The sequence below is a fragment of the Schistocerca serialis genome, chromosome 3, assembly GCF_023864345.2.
Source record: "Schistocerca serialis cubense isolate TAMUIC-IGC-003099 chromosome 3, iqSchSeri2.2, whole genome shotgun sequence".
Classification (NCBI taxonomy): domain Eukaryota; kingdom Metazoa; phylum Arthropoda; class Insecta; order Orthoptera; family Acrididae; genus Schistocerca; species Schistocerca serialis.
The window spans coordinates 72,515,863-72,536,469 of NC_064640.1; the positions used below are offsets into that span (position 1 = coordinate 72,515,863).

The 20,607-nt window shown below is 41.3% G+C and overlaps 1 protein-coding gene across 5 annotated transcripts in view; it reads right to left on the reverse strand.

Annotated features, from left to right (window-relative positions):
- The window catches only part of LOC126469728 (acidic mammalian chitinase-like), a 183,469-nt gene that overhangs the window by 9,516 nt on the left and 153,346 nt on the right, over positions 1–20,607 (reverse strand). Inside the window, exon 8 of one of the 5 annotated variants that reach the window (XM_050096924.1) lies at positions 9,411–9,522. The exons of the other annotated variants lie outside the window; for them this stretch is intronic. Coding sequence (XP_049952881.1) covers positions 9,478–9,522 — 45 coding nt within the window. The 3' untranslated portion in view covers positions 9,411–9,477. Of the gene's footprint in view, positions 1–9,410; positions 9,523–20,607 lie in introns of those variants that run through there. 5 annotated transcript variants of the gene reach the window in all.

Genomic DNA, 20,607 nt, shown 5'->3' on the forward strand with positions numbered 1-20,607 from the left:
AGCAATGACCTTCTTCAGTCTATGACTGATTGCGATGCCTGCAAGACATCCCACCCGAGGCTAACGTTATGACTTCATTCTGTTAAAACGATGAATTCGAAAGGCTGTGATTTTTCATTGACCATCAGCACAATCACATTCATATCATGAAACAAGTGTTTTTTAGCTGGTGATGATAAGCACTTGACAGGACACAGAAACAAGCCCGAGTCGAATAGCACCCAGACAGGTTCACCACCATTGAGATTTCCTGGTAACTGTTGTCCATGGAGGATTTACATCTGCGATGGCCTCACCTACATAAATGGTCACTTTGTTTAGTTATAACGAATTCAGCAGCTAGGCGAGCAGCTGGTACCTTCCTCTTTACAGTTATGGGCTTTGTCCTATAGGTTGACTGCAATTGTCTGCAGTAGACTGGCATGACGGTTGACATCTGGCAACATAGTAGTCATTGAACACTCATTTTAATTCTCTCAGTAGTACACGTCATCTCCATCCTCAAAATTTTTGTTTTTCTGTAAGGGTGTTGTACCTGGCATAGAAGGTGGTTGTACCTGTGTTGGTTGGATACTGGGCTGTCATTTGACAGCTGTGGCATAAGTCTGAGTTGGCCAAGTTCATTCTACAAATTCTCTTTTACCTACTGATGATGTAAGGGCGTTGACAATGGTTCAAATGGCTCTGAGCACTATGGGACTCAACTGCTGAGGTCATTAGTCCCCTAGAACTTAGAACTAGTTAAACCTAACTAACCTAAGGACATCACAAACATCCATGCCCGAGGCAGGATTCGAACCTGTGACCGTAGCGGTCTTGCGGTTCCAGACTGCAGCGCCTTTAACCGCACGGCCACTTCGGCCGGCGTTGACAGTGATGGCTGCTATCTCCTGTTTACTTGGTCCAACAATTCTGGCTGGCATACATTGCTATATCTCTTCTCTGTAGTGTCGCGTCGGAGAGGAATTGTTACCGTTGTGGGAGGAAAGGTCACGTGAGGGTTCAATGCAGACAGCCGCAGTGCTATGCTTGTAAACGCCACGGTCACAAGGCGAATGAGTGTTTTAGTAAGCAGAATGGTAAAGGGAATACACAGGAAAAAGCGTTAAACGGGAACAGGATTGTTTCGTCCGTCGGAAGACATTCCCTGTAAGCAGAAGTATGGTGAAAACTAGCACAGACACAGATTGTTGCTTGATGGCTGTTGTAAGGAATAACAGATGTAAGTCTTTGATTGATACAGGGGCACATGTATCTGTTGCTAGTCTAGACCTCATGGGCAGGAGAAGACTAGGTACTCCTAGGTATACATTATGTGGAGTAGGAAATAATGAGTTGCAATCATTGGGTACAACACAGCTCGATTTTAAGATTGGAACTGTAGAGTTCGGAGAACAAATGGAAGTGTTGCCAACTGTGGGATAAGGGTATTCTGTGATTCTCGGACTGGACTTCCTCGATAAACACCATGCCAAAATTAATCTTTCACAGTGTACAGTTGAACTTAGTGGAAACTTGTTTTCAATGGGTACAACAGCTGTAAATGTTTCTACATCACGAGGTGCATCCGTTGCTAAGATGTCACCAATTGAACCGTGTACAAGGGCATTAAAGATGATTATGCATGTCAAAGTGCCTTCAGGTACAGGGAAGTTAGTTTGGTTGTCAGTAGGTACCGATCTACCACAGCAGAGACTATGTGTGGTGGAGCCACTGCAGAGCAATGAAGCATTGGATGAAATGCATTGTTTTATTAGGAGGAGCATTGCATGCGTAACGGATATTAATGGGGAACTGATGATTCCGATCAGTGTAGATAATTTTGGGGCAGATGAAGTGGATCTCCCAAAGGGTTTAGTGATAGCAAGTTTGGAAATACTCGACGATGAGGATATAGGTGAATCCCAAGGTGATTATAATGTCAGGCAAACCGTCAAGGCATCTGTACTATGTGATAAGATTCGTCATTTGGAGAATGGTGATCGGGAAGCTATGGAAGCTTTGTTATTAGAGTATTTAGATTTGTTTAATTCAGAAGGTCCATTACCAGCAGCTCCTATTACTCATCACCGTATACCGACTGGCGATAGTCCGCTGGTCTATAGAAAACCATACAGGATAGCGAAACACCTACAACCACTAGAGGAAGAATTTATTAATCAACAGCTAAGGGACGGTATTATAGAGAACAGTGAAAGCCCGTGGTCTGCGAACATAGTGGTAGTTCCTAAGAAGTCATTGGACGATACTAAAAAGTATAGGTTTTGTTGTGACTATCGTTTTTTGAATGCACGAACTGTAAGAGATGCGTATCCAATACCGAACATCACGGAAACATTGGACAACCTAGGTCTGTGTAAATATTTTTCGACACTAGATCTAAAGAGTGGGTACCATCAGATAGAAGTAAGTCCCGAGGATAGTCTGAAGACAGCCTGTACAACAAGCCTTGGTCACTTTCGGGTATCGCAGAATGCCATTTGGGTTGAAAAACGCTCCTGCTACTTTCCAGCGTCTGTTAGATGGTGTGCTTCGGGGACCGAAACCGAAGATTGCTATATCGGAGCAAGACCTGCAATTGGATTCAAGGCTTTTTTGCAGATAGAACTCAATACGTTGTTCTTAACGGAACTAAAGGTAATATCCAGAGAACCACAGGGAAGTGTGATAGGACAATTGCTGTTTGATTTGATTTGATTTTAACAGGGAAGCTAAAACAGCCTAGGTCTAACCTGCCACTGCCTGCACCGAAAGTAAGTTTATTGTGTGGTATTGCTCCCTGTATATCTAGTAAAGCCAACCAATGCCCTTAAATAGTGCAAGGAGTCCCTCTACCAGTTTTTTGTCAGACACAATTCCTTCAGATTCCAATGTTCCAAAGATTCTGTATCTTTTACTCTCCAATGCCAGGCATTTGAAGATTAGGTGTGATACAGTTTCTTCACTGTCATCACAGATCCTACATTTGGGGTCCTCTTCCATTATACCCATTGTATGTAGGTGTTTTTTGAAATTCCCATGGCCTGTCATCAGTCCAGTCATGAGTTTGATCTCTCTCCTGTCCAATCCCAGGATTACAGAGCTTCTTTTAAAACATGGCTTGGGCATCATTACCTTACCAATGTTTTTGTTTATGGACCTTGGTCCAATATCCTACTTGCTGTTTCCTAAGCCAGTTCTGTAGTTATAATTTGATCACAGCCTTGGTGATTGTCAGGACAGGTTTTGGTCAAACAAATGGAGTTGTTTCCACCATCCTAGCCAATCTTTCAGCGTGTTCATTGCCACAGATCCCTGGGTGGCCAGGGACCCACACTAGGTTTATCCTGTTGCTTCCTACTAACTCCACCAGAGCCCTGTGGCATTCTGCAACAATCTTATATCTTGTTACAGGAGCTGCCAATGATTTCAGGGCTGCCTGGCTGTCTGAACAGATGTAGATACTACGGTGCTTGTAGCAACTACACATATTCTCCTCCACACATGCCCTGACTGCAGTAATTTCAGCTTGGAATACAGAGGCCAGTTTTCCTAGAGAGATGATGCTCTCCAGTCTTGGCTGAACCCTGTACACCCCTGCCCCAACACCTTGGTCTATTTTCAACCCTTCGGTGAACCAAATGATGTCCCCCTTATGGTGTCGAGCTGTTTCTTCCCACTGCTCCCTGCTTCCAATTATTAAATTGTAAGGCTTGTTGAAGCAGTTGGGAGTTATTATGTAGTTGGCAGGCATTTCCCCAGCCGTTCCTATATTTACCTCACTCACTATGTTAGTGTGTGATTCTGGATATCCAAATGAGACCCAGTTTTTGCCAGTTTTAAGTCTATGTGCCCCAGCTGTTGCCTCCATCTTGACCCAGAGGTGTAGTGGAGGCATGTCTAGCATGGCTTCCATTCCAGTGGTTGGTGTGCTGCTATTTCTGCCTATTATGGCTAAGCTGGCCAGTCTCTGCACCTTAGCAAGCTCCTCAACTGCAACTCACTGTTCTATCTTCTTCCACCACACTACGGCCCCGTAGGAAATCCTAGGTCTAACCACTGTGGTGCATATCCAGTGCATACCCCTGGGGCTTAGGCCCCAGTTTTTGCCACAAGCCCTTCTAGTACTAACTAGAGTACTTTTTGCCTTGGAGCAGATGCTCTTAATGTGAGGGGTCCATGTTAGCTTCTCATCTAAGGTTACCCCTAGGTATTTCACAATCCCCTTCACACGTAAAGTTTTATCCAAGAGCTTTAGATTCCAACTTGGGTGTTGAATATGTCTCTTCATGAATGGCACCACAACAGTCTTCTTAGGATTAACCCTCAGATCCTGTTTAATGCACCAATTTTGCACAATGTCCAATCCTCCTTGTGCCATATTTCTAACTATGTCAGTAAATTTGCCAAGTATTACTATCACAAGGTCATCTGCGTATCCTTGGCAGAAGCATTGGCTGGAATTTAATTCCACAATGAGTTCGTTCACCACTAGAGTCCACAATAGAGAGGGGACAGAACTACTCCTTGTGGGCAGCCTCAAGTGGTGTTAATTACCATCGTTTCATAAATTGTGGTAGCCTCTACCTTCCTTCCACTAAGCATTGCCCTGGTCCACCTGCATATAGTGGTTCCCAGGTCATGCACCTGTGCTGCCCTTACCGTGGAATCGAAGGTCATGTTACTGAAGGCCCCCTTGATATCAAGGAAGATGCAGAGGGCTATTTCTTGGAAATGAAGTGCTTTCTCCACCTCCCCAATGAGTTGGTGGAGTGCTGTCTCACATGATTTGCCTGGTTGATATGCATGTTGCTTTGAATGTAGAGGGGCCGTACTTAGCTACCTCTCCCCAACATATACAATGACCAGTTTTTCCAATGTTTTGAGAACAAAAGAGGACAGACTGATTGGTCTCATATCCTTGGCCTTGGTATGATCAATTCTCCCTGGCTTTGGAATGAAGACAACCTTCACTGCCCTCCAAGCATTGGGAATGATTCCTACTGTTAGGCTAACCCTGAATAGCTTGCCTAGGACTCTTATGAGCTTCTCTTCTGCCTGTTGCACGAGAGCTGGAAAAATTCCATTGGGCCAGGTGACTTGAACGGTTGGAATGTTGCCACCACCCATTGGATTTTATTAAAGTTCACACACTCCTTGGCCGATTCCCAGTCCTCTCTTCGAGTGCCTGAGAACCATTGTCTCTCCGGGATCACATTCTGGTCTGTGTTGTCCAGAAGAGCATATTGAGGAAACTGAGTTTTGAGGAGCAGTTCCAGCATCTCATGTGCTGTCTTTGTATATTCCCCATCCTCCTTCCTCAACGTACCTCCTGGATTGGTTGGTACTCTAGTAAGAATCTTGTGAAGTCTGGCTTGTGCAGCCATGCTCTCCATTTCCTCACAGAATGCTTTCCAGGATGCCTTCTTTGCTTGTCTGATTACAAGATTGCAACTGACAAGGGCATCATGATATTTAGCCCATTGTCCTTTCAATCTTGCAATATTAAACAGTCTCTGTACCTGTTCTTTTTGCATTTCCAAATTGTTATTCCACCAAGGCACACACCTATTTGTGCACTTCTTGGTGATTGTGCAGTTGTCCTGATATGAGGTCACTATGGCAGAGGTAACAGCCTCTGCTACTTCCTCAAATTCTACTGGATTCCTTATCGAGGTTTTAATTTCTGATAAACCTAAATCAAGGTCCCTCCTATATGACTCCCACAGTCTGTTGTCCTGGGATTCCTATAGGTCATGGTCTGTCTGATTCCCATTTCAACCTTAAATTTAATGTACATGTGGTCCGATGAGGATGGCTCCATCACCACATGCCATTGTTTGACATAGCTGCCCATCATCATGGAACCAAAAGTTATGTGAATTACTCCTTTACTCATGCTATTCCTGAAGGTAGGTTCATTGCCCCTATTCAGGACCTCTAAGTTGTTAGCTAAAGGAAATTCAAGAAGGTACTCACCTCTACTGTTGGTGTCCTTGCTGCCCCACACTAGGTTGCGGGCATTGGTGTCGCATCCCACCAGCAGTTGTCACCTTGCTGATGGCAAGTCTCTACGAGTCTCCTCACCTCCAAGGAAGGAGGAGAGCTCTCTTCATAAGGACGGTACGATGAGGCCAAAAACAATTTCCTTCATGATACCTTCCTCAAATTGGTGCATTTTAATGGCCACTAAGTCCCTGGAGCAGAAATCCATTGTTGGTATGAAAGAAATTCCATTTCTTACAAAGATGCATGTTTTGGAGTTTCTTAGATTTCTAGCGTAAATCAGCTAACCGCCAGTGCCACCAAGGCCTGATACACCGCCTTTATATAAATAGGGTTCTTGTATCAGGGCCACGTCCACTTCCTGCCTCCCCAGGCAGTGACTCAGGGCAGCAGAGGCCCCTTTACTGTGCTGCAGATTAATCTGCAGCACCTCCAGTCTCTGTCTTGCTGCCATCTTTAAGGTCTTTGAGAATCCTGATGGTGACCTGCGAGAACCCTAAAAACAATTTCAGGTTCTGCTCCCACATCGCCTTCAGGGACTTCTCTCCGACCTCCACCACCAGGGTTCATCCTTCCAGTGCAACCTTCTGGTTGATCACTCACCAGTCTTTTGTCGAGACTTTTGGGTTCTGGGCCCCTATTTTCCCAAACAGAATCTTAGGAGAGATTTCCTTAAGGATCTTTGGTACCCATATTGACATCTTTGCGGTCTAAAGAAGCTCCACTGCCATCTTAACCAGCAGCTTTGCATCTTCCCATGGGGATATTATGGGCACCTTGTCCTTGAGCCATTTCACCGTGTGCACCCCGTCACAGACAAAAATGAGGGCACCATGATCTAAATAGACCTCCTGAAGTTGGGTCCTGGGCCAGCGTCCCCCCCATTCTTTTCAAAGAGGGCCATCTGTACCAGTTCCTCCTGCTGCGAGGTGATGGCCACCAGTGGATAGCCTTCCTGGATAACTGCCATCCTAAAAACCAAGACTGCAGTACTATAGATCTGTTTCACTATTCCTTGCCTCAGTTTTTTCTGGACTCGCTTATCCAGGGAAGAGGGAGTCTTTGATTCCTCCCTTATCTACTTACTACCTGTCTTTGATGTGGTGGAGGTCTGCATATCCCCTTCAACCTAAGACAGTTTCTACCTGGGGGTCTTAGGTTCAAGTCCTTTTAATTTCCTCCACTTGTCTTTAGGAAGCCATTCTTTCCCTTCCCTTTTCTCTGATCCCTGAGTAGTTTCCTCCTCTCGGACCCAGACAAGCCTATGATCTTAATCTGGTCTAGCTTCTCGGTTACAGTTCCCACTTCTGGCTCAGGTCTAGACCCTGATTCAGTAGTGCTAATGCCTTCCATTGGTTCTGACCCCTGATGTTTGGGTATCTAAGGTCTCAATTTGCCCCTCAGTTTGTTTTTCTTTGTTTTCTTTAGTCGTGTCCATATTGGTCCCATGAGATCTGGGGATCTACAAGATCCACACTATGAATACCCCGTGCAGTGTAAGGCTACTTACTCAAGGAGGTCACCCAGTATTCTTGAGGCTCCGTTTGCGACACATCTTCCCATGTGCCACGCACCCCTCGGCACGGATCGCACCACACCTTGGGTTGGGTAAGGGAATTGGGTAGGACTAGGAGTGGGTAGGGAAGATGTGACGTTGTGGGACACTCTTAGTCTGATCCATCAGCTGAGGCCTTTCTGGCAGTAGGTCCTCTACCTTGGGCATAGCCCTCACCTTCATACGGATATGCAAGCCTCTCCACCCACACGGACAGTGCTTCATCAAGGTGGTGTCCCCTGGAGAGGACCATTGCTGTTTACTATATATATAAGTGATCTAGTAGAAAGCATCAGATGCTCTTTAAGGCTACTCGCAGATGATGCAGTTGTCTATACCAAAGTAGCAACACCAGAAGAAAGTAGGAATTTGCAGAATGACCTGCAGAGAATTGATGAATGGTGCAGACTCTGGCAGTTAAGCCTGAATGTAAATAAATGTAACATATTGCACATACATAGGAAAAGAAATCCACTACTGTACAGCTACACTATCAATGACATACAGCTGGAAACAGCATCTGCCGTAAAATATCTAGGCATAACTATCCAAAGCTACCTTAAGTGGAATGACCATATAAAACAGATAGTGGGAAAGGCAGACAACAGACTCAGATTCATCGGAAGAATCTTAAGGAAATGTAACTCATCCACGAAAGAAGGAACTTGTTCACCCAATTGTTCATGAAAGTGGTGTGTTCACACATTGGTACTGTGGTATCCACTTCATTGTTGTTGCTGATGCACTCTGATGTGGACATTTGTCATATAGCACAGCACAGCACCAAAGTACAATGACCCAGTACACCAACCAGGAACAGGCTGACATGATCTTTATATATGGGCAGGTAAATGGCAATGGGTGAGGAGCTGCACAACTGTACCAGGAAAAGTATCCCCACTGACAGCAACCACACCATAAATTGTTTGCTACAGTGTTTCGTCATTTGTGTGAGACTGGTTCATTTACAGGAATGGGTAACCATGAAAGGCTGTTGAATCCGGTACATAGATAGACCTAGGAGGAACAGTTGTTGAACACTGTGGAATATGACCCTGGTATCAGCACCAGGCAGGTGGCCTGCCAGCATGGGGTAAGCCAGGTGACTGTGTGGAACATTCTCCATGACAACTGCCACTGTCTAGATCACCACATGTGCATGCTTTATTATGTATGGACTCACTTCTGCAGTGATGGTTTTGTTGCTAATTTGTCACTCAGAGATCCACAGTGCTGGGATTTCTGTCATCCATCCTATTCACAGATGTGGCTACCTTTACGAAAGGTGGTATTGTAAGTTTCACAATAACCACCTGTGGGCCACAGAGAATCCCCATGGCATCATGGCAGCAAACCATCAGCACTGGTTCAGCTTCAATGTATGGTTGAGGATTATTGGTGACCACCTCATGGCACCAGCCATCCTTCCACAGCATCTCACTGAAGAGGCATATCTGCACTTCCTGCTGATGACCCTCCCTCCCCTGTTGGAAGATGTTCCTTTGATGGTATGAAGAGTAATGTGGCTACTAAAAGATGGTGTTGCAACTAAATTTTGCCTTTCTGTGTCGAGGCATCACAACATCTACCCTGGGATGAGGTGCTCGAGTCATATAGCCCATCCTGTCACCAGACCTCAACCCTTTAGATTTCTACCTGTGGGACCACCTGAAAGAAGTCATGCAGGCAGAGCCCATCATGGATGTGCAGACACTGGTGCTGCTGCCTGTGATGCCATTTTGTTGCAGGATGGCACATTTGAATGCGTGTTGTGGCGTTATGTTAGTACACTTCAAATACCTTGTCTAGCAGTGGTCTCATCATGTCATGCACTGCATTGTATTGTACAGGCATGAAGAATTAATAAATACCTTACAGTGCAGACACCATGCATTTCCAGCCATATATTCATATGACCTCTTTTGCTCCTTGTCTCCTCAGGGATCATTTTCTGCAGTTCTTCCCCATTTAGCAGAATGGCCCTGTAGAATGGCAAAACATTTTCAAAAAGCCATCTTCCCTTTTAGTTACAATAAAAAAAAAATCTGTGTCACCATAAAATATCTGTTATTATACAAGGCTTTTTCAAAATTTTAAGTTCTTGAAGGAATATTCACCTAAAGCCTTTTGGTTATCTCAACATTACTGCTCCTGTACAGTGCAATGAAGATTAGGATTTAACATCCCGTTAGCTATGTGGTCACTAGATACAGATTCTGTTGGGAATGCTTTTAGTTTGTGAGAAAAGGTTAATTGCAATCCTATGAGATGCACACCCCCACATACCTGATCGAGCCCAATAGAACTGGGATGTGACAGACTTTCTAGAGGTTTTTTCCTTTCCTACAAGGGTTAATCAAATACAAATTGGAATTTTTATTTGACATGCCTTTTTGTAAACTGAGAGTGGTGCAATCTCTGATCATTGTTGCTTTCATAACCAGTGATTGTTCTCCACAGCTAGAACACTATTGTACCATTACTTTAATCAGAATTGCAATGTCAGAACAAGAGGTCTATCATATCTTGTGCATTGCATTATAATCAAGTTTATCATAACAGGGGGCATAAAACCATCTGAAATTTTGAAACGACTTGTGGCACAGTTCAGGGACAACACACTGAGAAAGACTCAAGTGTATGCATAGTACAAACAGTTTTTATGAGGACAAGAAACAGTTGAGAAGGCAGCTCACTGACATTGCCCAAGGACCAGCACAACTGAGGAGAATATTCAAATTGTAAGCCAGTTTACTTAAGATGATTGCTGAATAACAGTTGCTGAGGTTGGTATAAGCTATGGTAGTGCTGAGGTGATCATCGCTGACAGCCTTGCATTTCAGACTGGGTCTGCAATGTGAGCATCTCATCTTCTCACCACAGAGCACAAATTTCATCATCTCAAGGTGTGCAAATGGTTACTGACACACTATCAAACTGAAGGGGAACATTTCCTACACTGGACTGTGATCTGTGACGAAACATGGGTGCACCATTACACCACAGAATTGAAAAAAAAAGCAGAACAAAATGGCATGAAAAGGGAAAATCTGCTCCTATCAAAGCCAAAAACTGTCTCTCCGTGGGGAAGATTCTTGCAGCAGGCTTTTTTGATTTTGAAGGAATTTTTCTCATTGTCTTTCTCCGCAAATGTCAAACTATGAATGCTGCATACTACTGACAACTTTTGGACCAAATAAAACATGCATATTGTCAGAAAAGGCACGCATATCAAATCTGGGTTGTGATCGTGCTATGTGACATCCTCAACCCCACACAGCTGCCTGAACTCAACAAAAAATTCAGAAATTGTTCTGGACCTCTCCAGAACATCTTCCTAATGGTCCAGGCTCATTGCCCTGTGATTTTCATTTGTGTGGACCACTAAAGGATGCAGTTGGGAGGACACAGATTTGGCAAGGTTTGTATTGTTGAGGTGTTCATGCACAACTGGCTGCTTTCACAGCCACGTTCATTTTACAAAAATGATGTCATGAAACTGCCTGTCCACTTGGAAAAATGTGTTTGCTGTTCAGGAAACTGCATAGAAAATAAGTTCATGTGCATGAATTTTTCTGAAGCTTAAATAAATTTATTTAAAAAAATCCAGTTAATATTTGATTCATCCCTATACATATTGGTGACAGTCTGAACAGGAGTCACTACACTGGGCAGGGAGGATGTGTTGCCTGTCCTTCAGCAGGATGCTACCTGGTACTGTTTTGTGGCTCTTCTTTGAAAACCTATGGGTGCCACAGCTCCCTTGGCATGTCAGCTGTCAATGTGTTTGGAATTTAGTCATTCTGGAACTTTTTCATCATGCTCCTACAACAACTACAGTGGCCTTAAATGTGGGGCATATGGAGACAAGTCCTTGGGAATATCTGGTCCCTCCAACCTTTGACAATGTGATTTATTGACTGTCTACTCTAATACATGGGGTACCACATTTACTGAATTCTGAATCAGGGATTGTGCACAGTTATATAATTCCAGTCACTTGTATACTACTGTGACACGTAAGAAATGAGACTGGTTGCATTACCAAAGAACTATTTATCACTGCATATTATTGCACAACTGACCTGGAACTGTGTCTTTATATTGTGTCTATATACTAAACAAAAACAGAAACTGACATGTAGAAATGTTTTAAGTAGTGGAAGGAATGATGTGAATATTTATTAACTCAAATGGGTCTTACTCTGAAGGGCACCACCTCTAATTGAACATATTTAGTAAGTACATAAATTTGCAGCAATGGTCTCAAGTCTTTTGAATGAGACTGAGTACATGACATTTTACAATGGAATGGAAGAACAGTTGTAATAAGCCACTTATAGTGAGGGTCTCATTTCTTTTTTGGATAGTATACAAATGTGAACTGGACTCAGTTGTTATTCTCCCTACATCTCCCACTCTTTTCCACTTTCTTTCTAGTCTTTATTTGCATTATTCCTATCTTCTTTAATTTTCTCTTCCTTTCTAAACTCATCTCACTCCTCCCTGTGTCCTTCTATCATATCGGAAATGAAGCTAGCAGAGAAATATTTTTGGGCTCCTACTCTGTATGATGCATTTTCCATAATTTTTTCCTCTCCATATCCTCATAACAAGTTAGTTCCTGTCAATATGGAGTCTGGATCACTTGAATCTTTACCAACCAATTCCCCCTTTCCTCCTTGAAGAAGAAACATGCAGTTGGAAAAGCTAGAAGTACTATTTTCTACCACAAGTATTTCTGTTGGCACCACTAAGAACTGCATCTCCTTAATGACGCACTGACCAGCCTTTCAGCTGTCATTTTAACAATTTCCTCAACTGAATTTTCCATTTTATATGCAGGATGTCTGTTTTAACTTGAGTCAACTAAATATCTTGTAAACGACACATTTTATGAAAAAATGTTCTAGGTGAAAAGTTAAAGTTAGTAAAGGGGACATCTGTCTGTGCTACGACTATAGTGCATTTAAAATTAGTTGTGACTTTTGACATTTGGCTGACCAGAGGTGGACGAGACACCGTTGCCCAGGTAACACCAATGGTCAGCCGGCTTTCCCTACCACACCGCCAGCAGTTTGGCTGGTAAAGTGCCACTGCTGCCACACCATGAGTAAACAGTATCACTGGTAACACACATTAGATGCATCAACGTTTGTCAGCTCTTGTTGTAAAGTCGTATTTTCTCACATTGAAATGTTCTGTAATTGTCAGGTATCATGAACAAGTGTTTTGTGTTGGTGTTGCATTCATAACAACAGTGCAGTACAGCTTAATATGAGATTTGCAATACAAGTGTTGTCCAAGAACACGTTCACCGGCTGAGAAGACAACACCCTGCTGCAAAACATTCCTCAGAATTCGGCAGTAGTAATGGACAAAACACCATATCATGTTGTTGTGATGCATAAAGCACCAACAGTGGAGTGGAGGGAAGCTGATATTCTGTTCTGGGTACAAAGAAATGTTGCACAAGATAAATTTTAACCTAGCATGTACAAGGCGAAGTTAATAGAACTTGTAGTGTTGTACAAGTCTAAACGCCATGCTACCAGGTCAATGAACTGGCTAATGGTAAAGGGCATAGTTTAATCAGGCTTCCTTCGTATCATGCTCATTTAAATCTGACTGTGAGTATATGGGTGTAGGTGAAAAGTAATGTGCCAAAAAACAGCAAGAAGTTTACGCTCACTGAGGTTGAAATGCTGACAAAAGAAGCCACTTCAAATGTTACATGACAGGACTGGTCTTGAGTTGTCAACATACCAGGAAGGTAGTGATGAGCCATTCAAAAGGACTGAGATGAGTTCTGAGGGGTAGGTAACTTCCCTTGTTGCTATATTAAAATCTGCATCTTGTTTTGTCAGAACACAGCAGAATTTAGAAATATTTATCTCACTAACATTGTAATGCACTTGAAAATGCAACAGAATCCTGAAATAGTGTATTATTAAACTAACAACAGACTGCAAGTCAGGTCAATAGTTTATGAAACAGCCCATTCTCAGTGTACAACTAAACGTGTACCTTCATCACTTATACTGTTACAAAAACCACAGCAGGTCTCATTGCACCAGCTATTGATGGCACTCATTAATTACATTATTTGAGTGAAAAAAAATCTGTAGTGTCTTGAATATTGTGGTAGATATGGAAGTTTCACTTATTAATCATACGGAAAAACACTCTCGTCTTTGTTCGCTATCATTTGGCAAAATCTTGTTTCAATATCTCAAAACATTTATAAGATACAAAGAATTTATGAATATTTCATTCTAGCTTTTTCACTTGCGGAAGAGTTCATGATGGAGCACTTTGCATACATTCCATTTACTCAAGACTGGAAATAGGCAGCCATATCCTTCCAAGTTTAAAGAACAATTCAATAATTACCTACATGTAAATCACAGCAACATCTAACCTAACACGCACCAAACACAAATTTATAGCGAACCTGTTTTTCACTGCAAACCAAGAGTTTCTTGCATTAGTTTACCTATTATCAAAACACTTCAATGACTATGACCATTAATGTAATGATAAGCAGATCATCATGAAGCTGATGAATTTAACTATAAAATGTGTGAGAATGAGAGTTTACTACCAAGTAGTTTCTTTAAAATCACTTCAGAAAGTTTGCAGATTGGCCGGTTTGCTGTTCACGCAGTCAAGCGATCCTGCCACATTCCACACCAAAATGGACTGTCATTATACTGTGATCACCTGCTGATGCACGCAGCACATGCTGGCAACTACGCTTCCCTCCACTCGCTCTGTACTAAACTCTCAAAAGTTGCAACTTATTTTAAACACACTACAGTCACCTCCTAGGTTACCCCTCCTGTGTGGGCTGGGTCAGCTTTGTATTTTCAAGTGGGGAAACCCCATTTTTATTGCATATCTGGATTGTATGACAAAAATAAGTACTTTTACTCAAACCAGAAGTAATTTTACTCAAGCCATTGTTCCCCATTTGTGGTAGATGATGCTGTAATCATGTGTGCCTTTTTTTTTTTTTTTTTTTTTTTTTTTTGCTATTAAGAATCATGCATTTGATTCTACATTTCATTTATGATGTAAACGTGAACCTTTGTGTTCTAATGGTTGATACTGATGTTCAAATGTTACTTTGCAAATGTGATTGTAGAGTAATAATAATATTGCTAGACACTGATATTTCTGGCAAAGAAGATACTTGTAAGGGAATGCAGTTTTCCATTCCCTACAGGACTGATTGCGGTGAGTCCCCAAACCATCAGAATGACTGATTTTGATGGTTGCCCTCAAATCCCACGATCAGCGTGACTGATTTTGGTGTGTGTTTCTATCCAACCGCTGTAATTCTTGTGCTGGCCACTACACACTTACTGGTGAGATACTAACCACAACCATTGTAATAACGTAAAATATTCATGAAGTGATAGTGACTGCTGCACCTGCCATGCATACTCCTTGAAATGAAGCACCCCAATGCTGAGGAGCAAAGGGATGCACCAAAATCACGCACCCCAATGGTGACAGGCAAGGGGACTCACCAAAATCAAGCATTCTGATGGGAACAGAAACTATTACATGCATGTTGTTATTCCTGGATTATGCTAAACGTAATTTGTAACTATACATTGAAACAGCTAACCATATTGTACTGTACAATCAAATTTGCAACACTAAAGTAAATTTCAGTCATAAATATCAACCATTAGAACACAAAGATTTACACTACATCATAAATGAAGTGTACAATCAAGTGTGTCAGTTCTTAATAGTAAAAACGGCCACACTTCATATTTGTCAATTACACCGCCACCTACCATGAATGGGAAACAACAGTTTACGTAAACCTCAAGTATTTTTTAGCATAGAATCCAAATATGAAATAAAAATCAGGGGGTTTCCATTTGAAAATGTAAAGTTGACCCTGCCCATGCAAGATGAGTGGCTAGGTGGTGGCCAATTGTAGCACAGACAGATGTTCCCTTTACTAATGTTAACATTTCACCTAGGACTTTTTTTCAGATGACATGACATTTTCAAGATATTTAGGTGTCTCAAGTTAAAAGAAACACCCTGAATGTTAAAAATATTAGCAACATTTTTTTCAGTCTCTCTGACACAGTTAACTGCAACTGCAAAAAGTATCAATTCTACTTGATGTACAGCACTACCATAAATGATTCAATATTATCAGAGCACTAAATTTTCCAAAATATTACATGTACAACTATGACTGATGCAGGAACAGAATTGTAAACCCAGCAAGTTTGCCTTTTTTAATCTACAATTTTTCTATGAGTGCCCCTCCAGTCACATGTCATGCATCCACATGGCAGTCAAGTTCATTCCATACCTTATGTAGCAACATCCCGTCAATGGTCATCACAGCAGTGTTGATGCATTTTCTGAGCTGTTCCAGTGTTCTTGGCATTGGGGGTATGTAAACAAGTGAAAACGTCGGAGTGCATTAGATCAGGTGATCTGGGGTGCCAAGGAAACCGAGCCACATTGTGTTCATCACTACACCAAATCCAGCAGTGTGGAAGTTAATTCTTTAGGTAGTGATAAACATCAATGCTCCAATGAGGGGGTGTCCTACCTTGTTGGAAAATGGAATTCTCAGAATCAGTAGACTGTTGTGGAAACAACCACAACCACAACATATCAAAGTAAGAGGTACCCATAAAGTCTTTTCACAGAAGAAAAATGGCCCATACAGCTTTGTCTGTGACAGTGGACAGAAACATCAAACATTAACCCTCAGTGATTCTTTTTCAAGCACCACAATTTCATGAGGATTTCCGGTGCCCCACACTCTCACATGGTGGCGATTAACCTTTTCAGATAAATGGAAGGTTGCTTTGTCACTTAATATCACTCTGGAGGTGAAAAGTCCATCCTCTTACTTTGTCATCATTTCATTAAGGCACTGCACTCATAACATCAACTGGTGGGCACAATGAACATTCAGTGAGTTTATGGTTCTATTCATGAATCAGCCATATTTGTAGATATAATACTTTGGAAAATATAGGACTCTTTAAGCAAATGATCATTTGTGGTAACCCTGTATATTAAATAAAATGCAATATATTCAACAGTAAAAATTCAATTGTTATTAGAAGTTAGTGAGATTTTGTTACAATACAATGATAAAGCAAAAGTACATTTCCATGATAGGTCATCCACAAAGTAAATTCCACTAATAGAGCCTGGAACCTACAGTGCTGCTTCCATTTTGTGCATGTGACTTGCACATTATGGTATTTCGGCTAGACATTTGTGCCATGTGCTTTTAGCTGTGTGCTGACAGAAGTTTGTGAAGATGATCAGAATACAAGGAGGTGCTGCATTTGTGAAAGTGAGATAAAATAGTATTTAGGAAGAGAGGGTTCAAATAATGTTTCAGTATTCTGATTTAAGTGATGCTCTGCAGATGTGCAGAAGGTTCTGCAATGTAAAGGGTAGTTTGTGGTAACAAATGAATGAACTGAAACAAACTGTCAGATGAAATCAATTTATTGCAACCTGCCGTATTTACTCGAATCTAAGCTGCACTTTTTTTTCCGGTTTTTGTAATCCAAAAAACCGCCTGCGGCTTAGAATTGAGTGCAAAGTAAGTGGAAGTTCTGAAAAATGTTGGTAGGTGCCGCGAGAACTAACTTCTGCCGTCGAATATATGTAGTGCTACACAGGCATGCTTTGCAGGCACAAAGATAAATACTGGCGCTAAAACCTCTGCGTCAGTAAATAATTTTTTTTTTTAAAAAGGTGTAAGACGAGCTTTTTTCTCCGCCCCGAGTTTCGACCACTGCATTTTCATACATTATCCAACGAAGTAAATACAAATTCCTGCTGTTCATCTTCGAATGTAGCAGCATTTCAATGTACTACGAAAATCCGACTGGCAAGACTATTTGGAATGTTTGTCAATATGGCCAACTCTACATTCTGAATTTTTTTCTACCTGTGAGAAGAGATGGTTGCTAATAGGAACTTTTATGAATTGCGAATCACATGCAGTATTTTCTTCAACATAAGAATAATACGGATATAAACATTTTGCCATGTATTATTTCATGTTTGCTCCTATCTAATTTAAATCCTGTCTACCTAATAACCTACGAAACTAGTATGAGACAGCAGCAAATGCGGAAGAATATACATATCATGTCATGTTTATATTCGTATTATTCTGATGCCTAATAGTGATACAATCAGAAATGAAGCACAGCAATTGACTAAATTTTTAAATCTAAGATGACTAATTTCTGTGCGGAATGTAATGTACAAAACGGCGTCTGCAAAGATTTTCAAACGGAGAAAATTTTTAGCTAAACTGTCGTTCAGAACATCTATCATACGCAGCCTATTATTTGGTTCTTGTTGATCATTCTCAAAGAAAGCAACAGTACAATTAACAACAAATAGTAGTCTCTTGCCATTGTTTCACTAATGAGACAATTCCTTACTTTTTTGTATTGTAAGCGGCGGTAGCATGCACGTAAGCAAGCCATGCCGCAAGCGGCGACAGGTCGTAAAAACTTATTATCAGAATGCGACAAACAATGCATGACACAGTACAATTATGCATTTTCAGCCTAGAGTGACGTAAACACCTATAACAAAGAGAACGGCACTTATCATATCAAAGGAAAATAAGCAACCGTTTCGAACCAGACGAAGCATGCCTGACGCATAGCAATGGCTACCTGGTAAAGCTTAACTGCTAAGCTTATGAATCGAGCCTAACTACTGTAGCTGTATAGTCATTTATTCTACCTAAATTGTGTCTCATATTACAATAGACCAACTTTGTTTCGATTTGGAGGTGCGGCCTAAAACTTTTCTCCCCCCTTGAATTTCGATTCTCAAATTTCAGGTGTGGCTTAGATTCGGGAAATTTTTTTTCCCTTGATTTCGAGTCTCATTTTTCAGGTGCGGCTTGGATTCGAGTGCGGCTTAGATTCGAGTAAATACGGTAATCACCAGAGGATGAGCACATGATTGATTTAATGGGTTGACTGCTAACATAGGGGTCTCGTTATGCACTGTTGTATGGTGCCCTAATGATATCTTTTAAATCATGAAAGCCCAGCCTAATGAACAACCACTGAATAAACTGTCACGCATAAATAATTGTGAAATATTAAAACAAAGATACAGGGATAGTGTTAGGACAAGGGTGTACACTGACACCAGTATTAAAATTTACTCACAGTTTTATTTAGCACAAAAAACAAATTATATAGAATCTTAGCCTAACAGAGGCTAATATTATAGACTGTGAAACAAATATACAGTATATTTTGAAACAGCGTTACTGTCAGTGTGAACAGAACATACACAGGCGATGTTTGACTTGTGTGCAGTGCACCAAATCATTAACCTGAACAAATTCCCCACATATAGCCAGTTTGCTGAAGTCTATTCGAATAATTAATTCACCAAAGGAAAGTCCAGAAACAAATTCATTCTTTAAGTTACAAAGTGTTCCACTGAAATGGCTAAGTGTAAATTAGCTGCACACCATGCTCTCACTTAACACACGTGGCTCATACGCAGCACAAGACTTTACCACCTAACTCCACAAAGAATAGTGACAAAAGACCTAGAAACCTATTCTGCTTGCTCCTGCCTCAACTCTATCATGTGACTTACTATCTTGGTCAAAAAAGTATCTGCATACCTGACCACAATTCTCTTGTACATACTTTTTTTCTTTCAAATGTTAATTGTATCGTATATATTCATTATACAGGGCGAGTCACTAACTATTGCCACCTAGAATAACTCCAAAAGTATGATAAGAGCTGAGAAGTTTGTGAGACAAAAGTTCAAAAGTTGCATGGAACAACGGGATCCATAATATGATGTTGGTTTTTTGTTGCTAGGTGGGTTTGCTTCAGATATATGAAGGTCAACTTTGTTTTTTCAAATGCAATGCTATAGTTTGCTACTTATTTTCTGATAGCGACTATCGGGACAAATCCAATGATGTGTAACAATAAGGTCTTTGAAGGTCAACAAAGGCCACAAAGGTGGCATGAATGTTCATTTACAGAAGTTGTTCGATGTGATGACCACTGGTGTCAATGCAGTGCAGCAATCTTCTTATCATGGATTGAGTGGCATTCCTTATCACATGTGCACTTATCGAAGCACATGCTCTGACAATTTTCTCTCACATATCTTCAGGTGTAGTTGGAATGCCTTTATAAACAATGTCTTTTATGAATCCCCACAAGAAAAAATATAGAGGCATCAAGTCTGGCAAATGAGCTGGTCGTGACACATCTCCTCCGTGTCCAATCCAATGAGTTGGTAATTGTCTCTGCAACTCATTTCTAGCCATCAGCGAAAAATGTGCTGGACACCCATCTTATTGATACCACATACTGTTTATTGTTCCTAAAGGTATTTCTTCCAATAACAGATCTAATGTTCCTTGCACAAATGTTTTGTACTTCCTACCATTAAGATTTCCTCCAATGAAATGGGGGCCTATAATTCTGTCCTCCAGAATCCCACACCATACATTCACTGACCACAGTTTTTGGTGTGCAACTTGCCGCAGCCAACATGGATTTTCAGTTGCCCAATAATGCATGTTATGCAAATTAACATTTCCACAGTTCGCGAACATAGCCTCGTCAGTAAATAAAATCAAATTAATAAATGTGTTACCCCTCTGAATCTGAAGTTGAGCCCATCGGCAGAATTCAATATGACACATACAATCCATACCAGTAAATTCTTTGTGGAAACTGATATGGTAAGGATGATATTTATGGTGATGCAGAACACGAACAACAGTACTCTGGCTTATGCACTTTCCCTTGTGATTTGACATGAACTAACGCAAGGATCTTGAACCACAGTACCAATTTCCATTTCCTTGTTAGTAACTTTCCTTTGCTGGATATGTTTCTGATGCATTAAAGATCCAGTTGTTCTTAATTTATCATACACATATTTAAATGTATGATGTGTAGGGTGAGTACATTGGGGATATCTTTCAGTGTATGTCTCTAGCTCTCACTGAATTTCGTTGGCATTCTCCGTAAATGAGA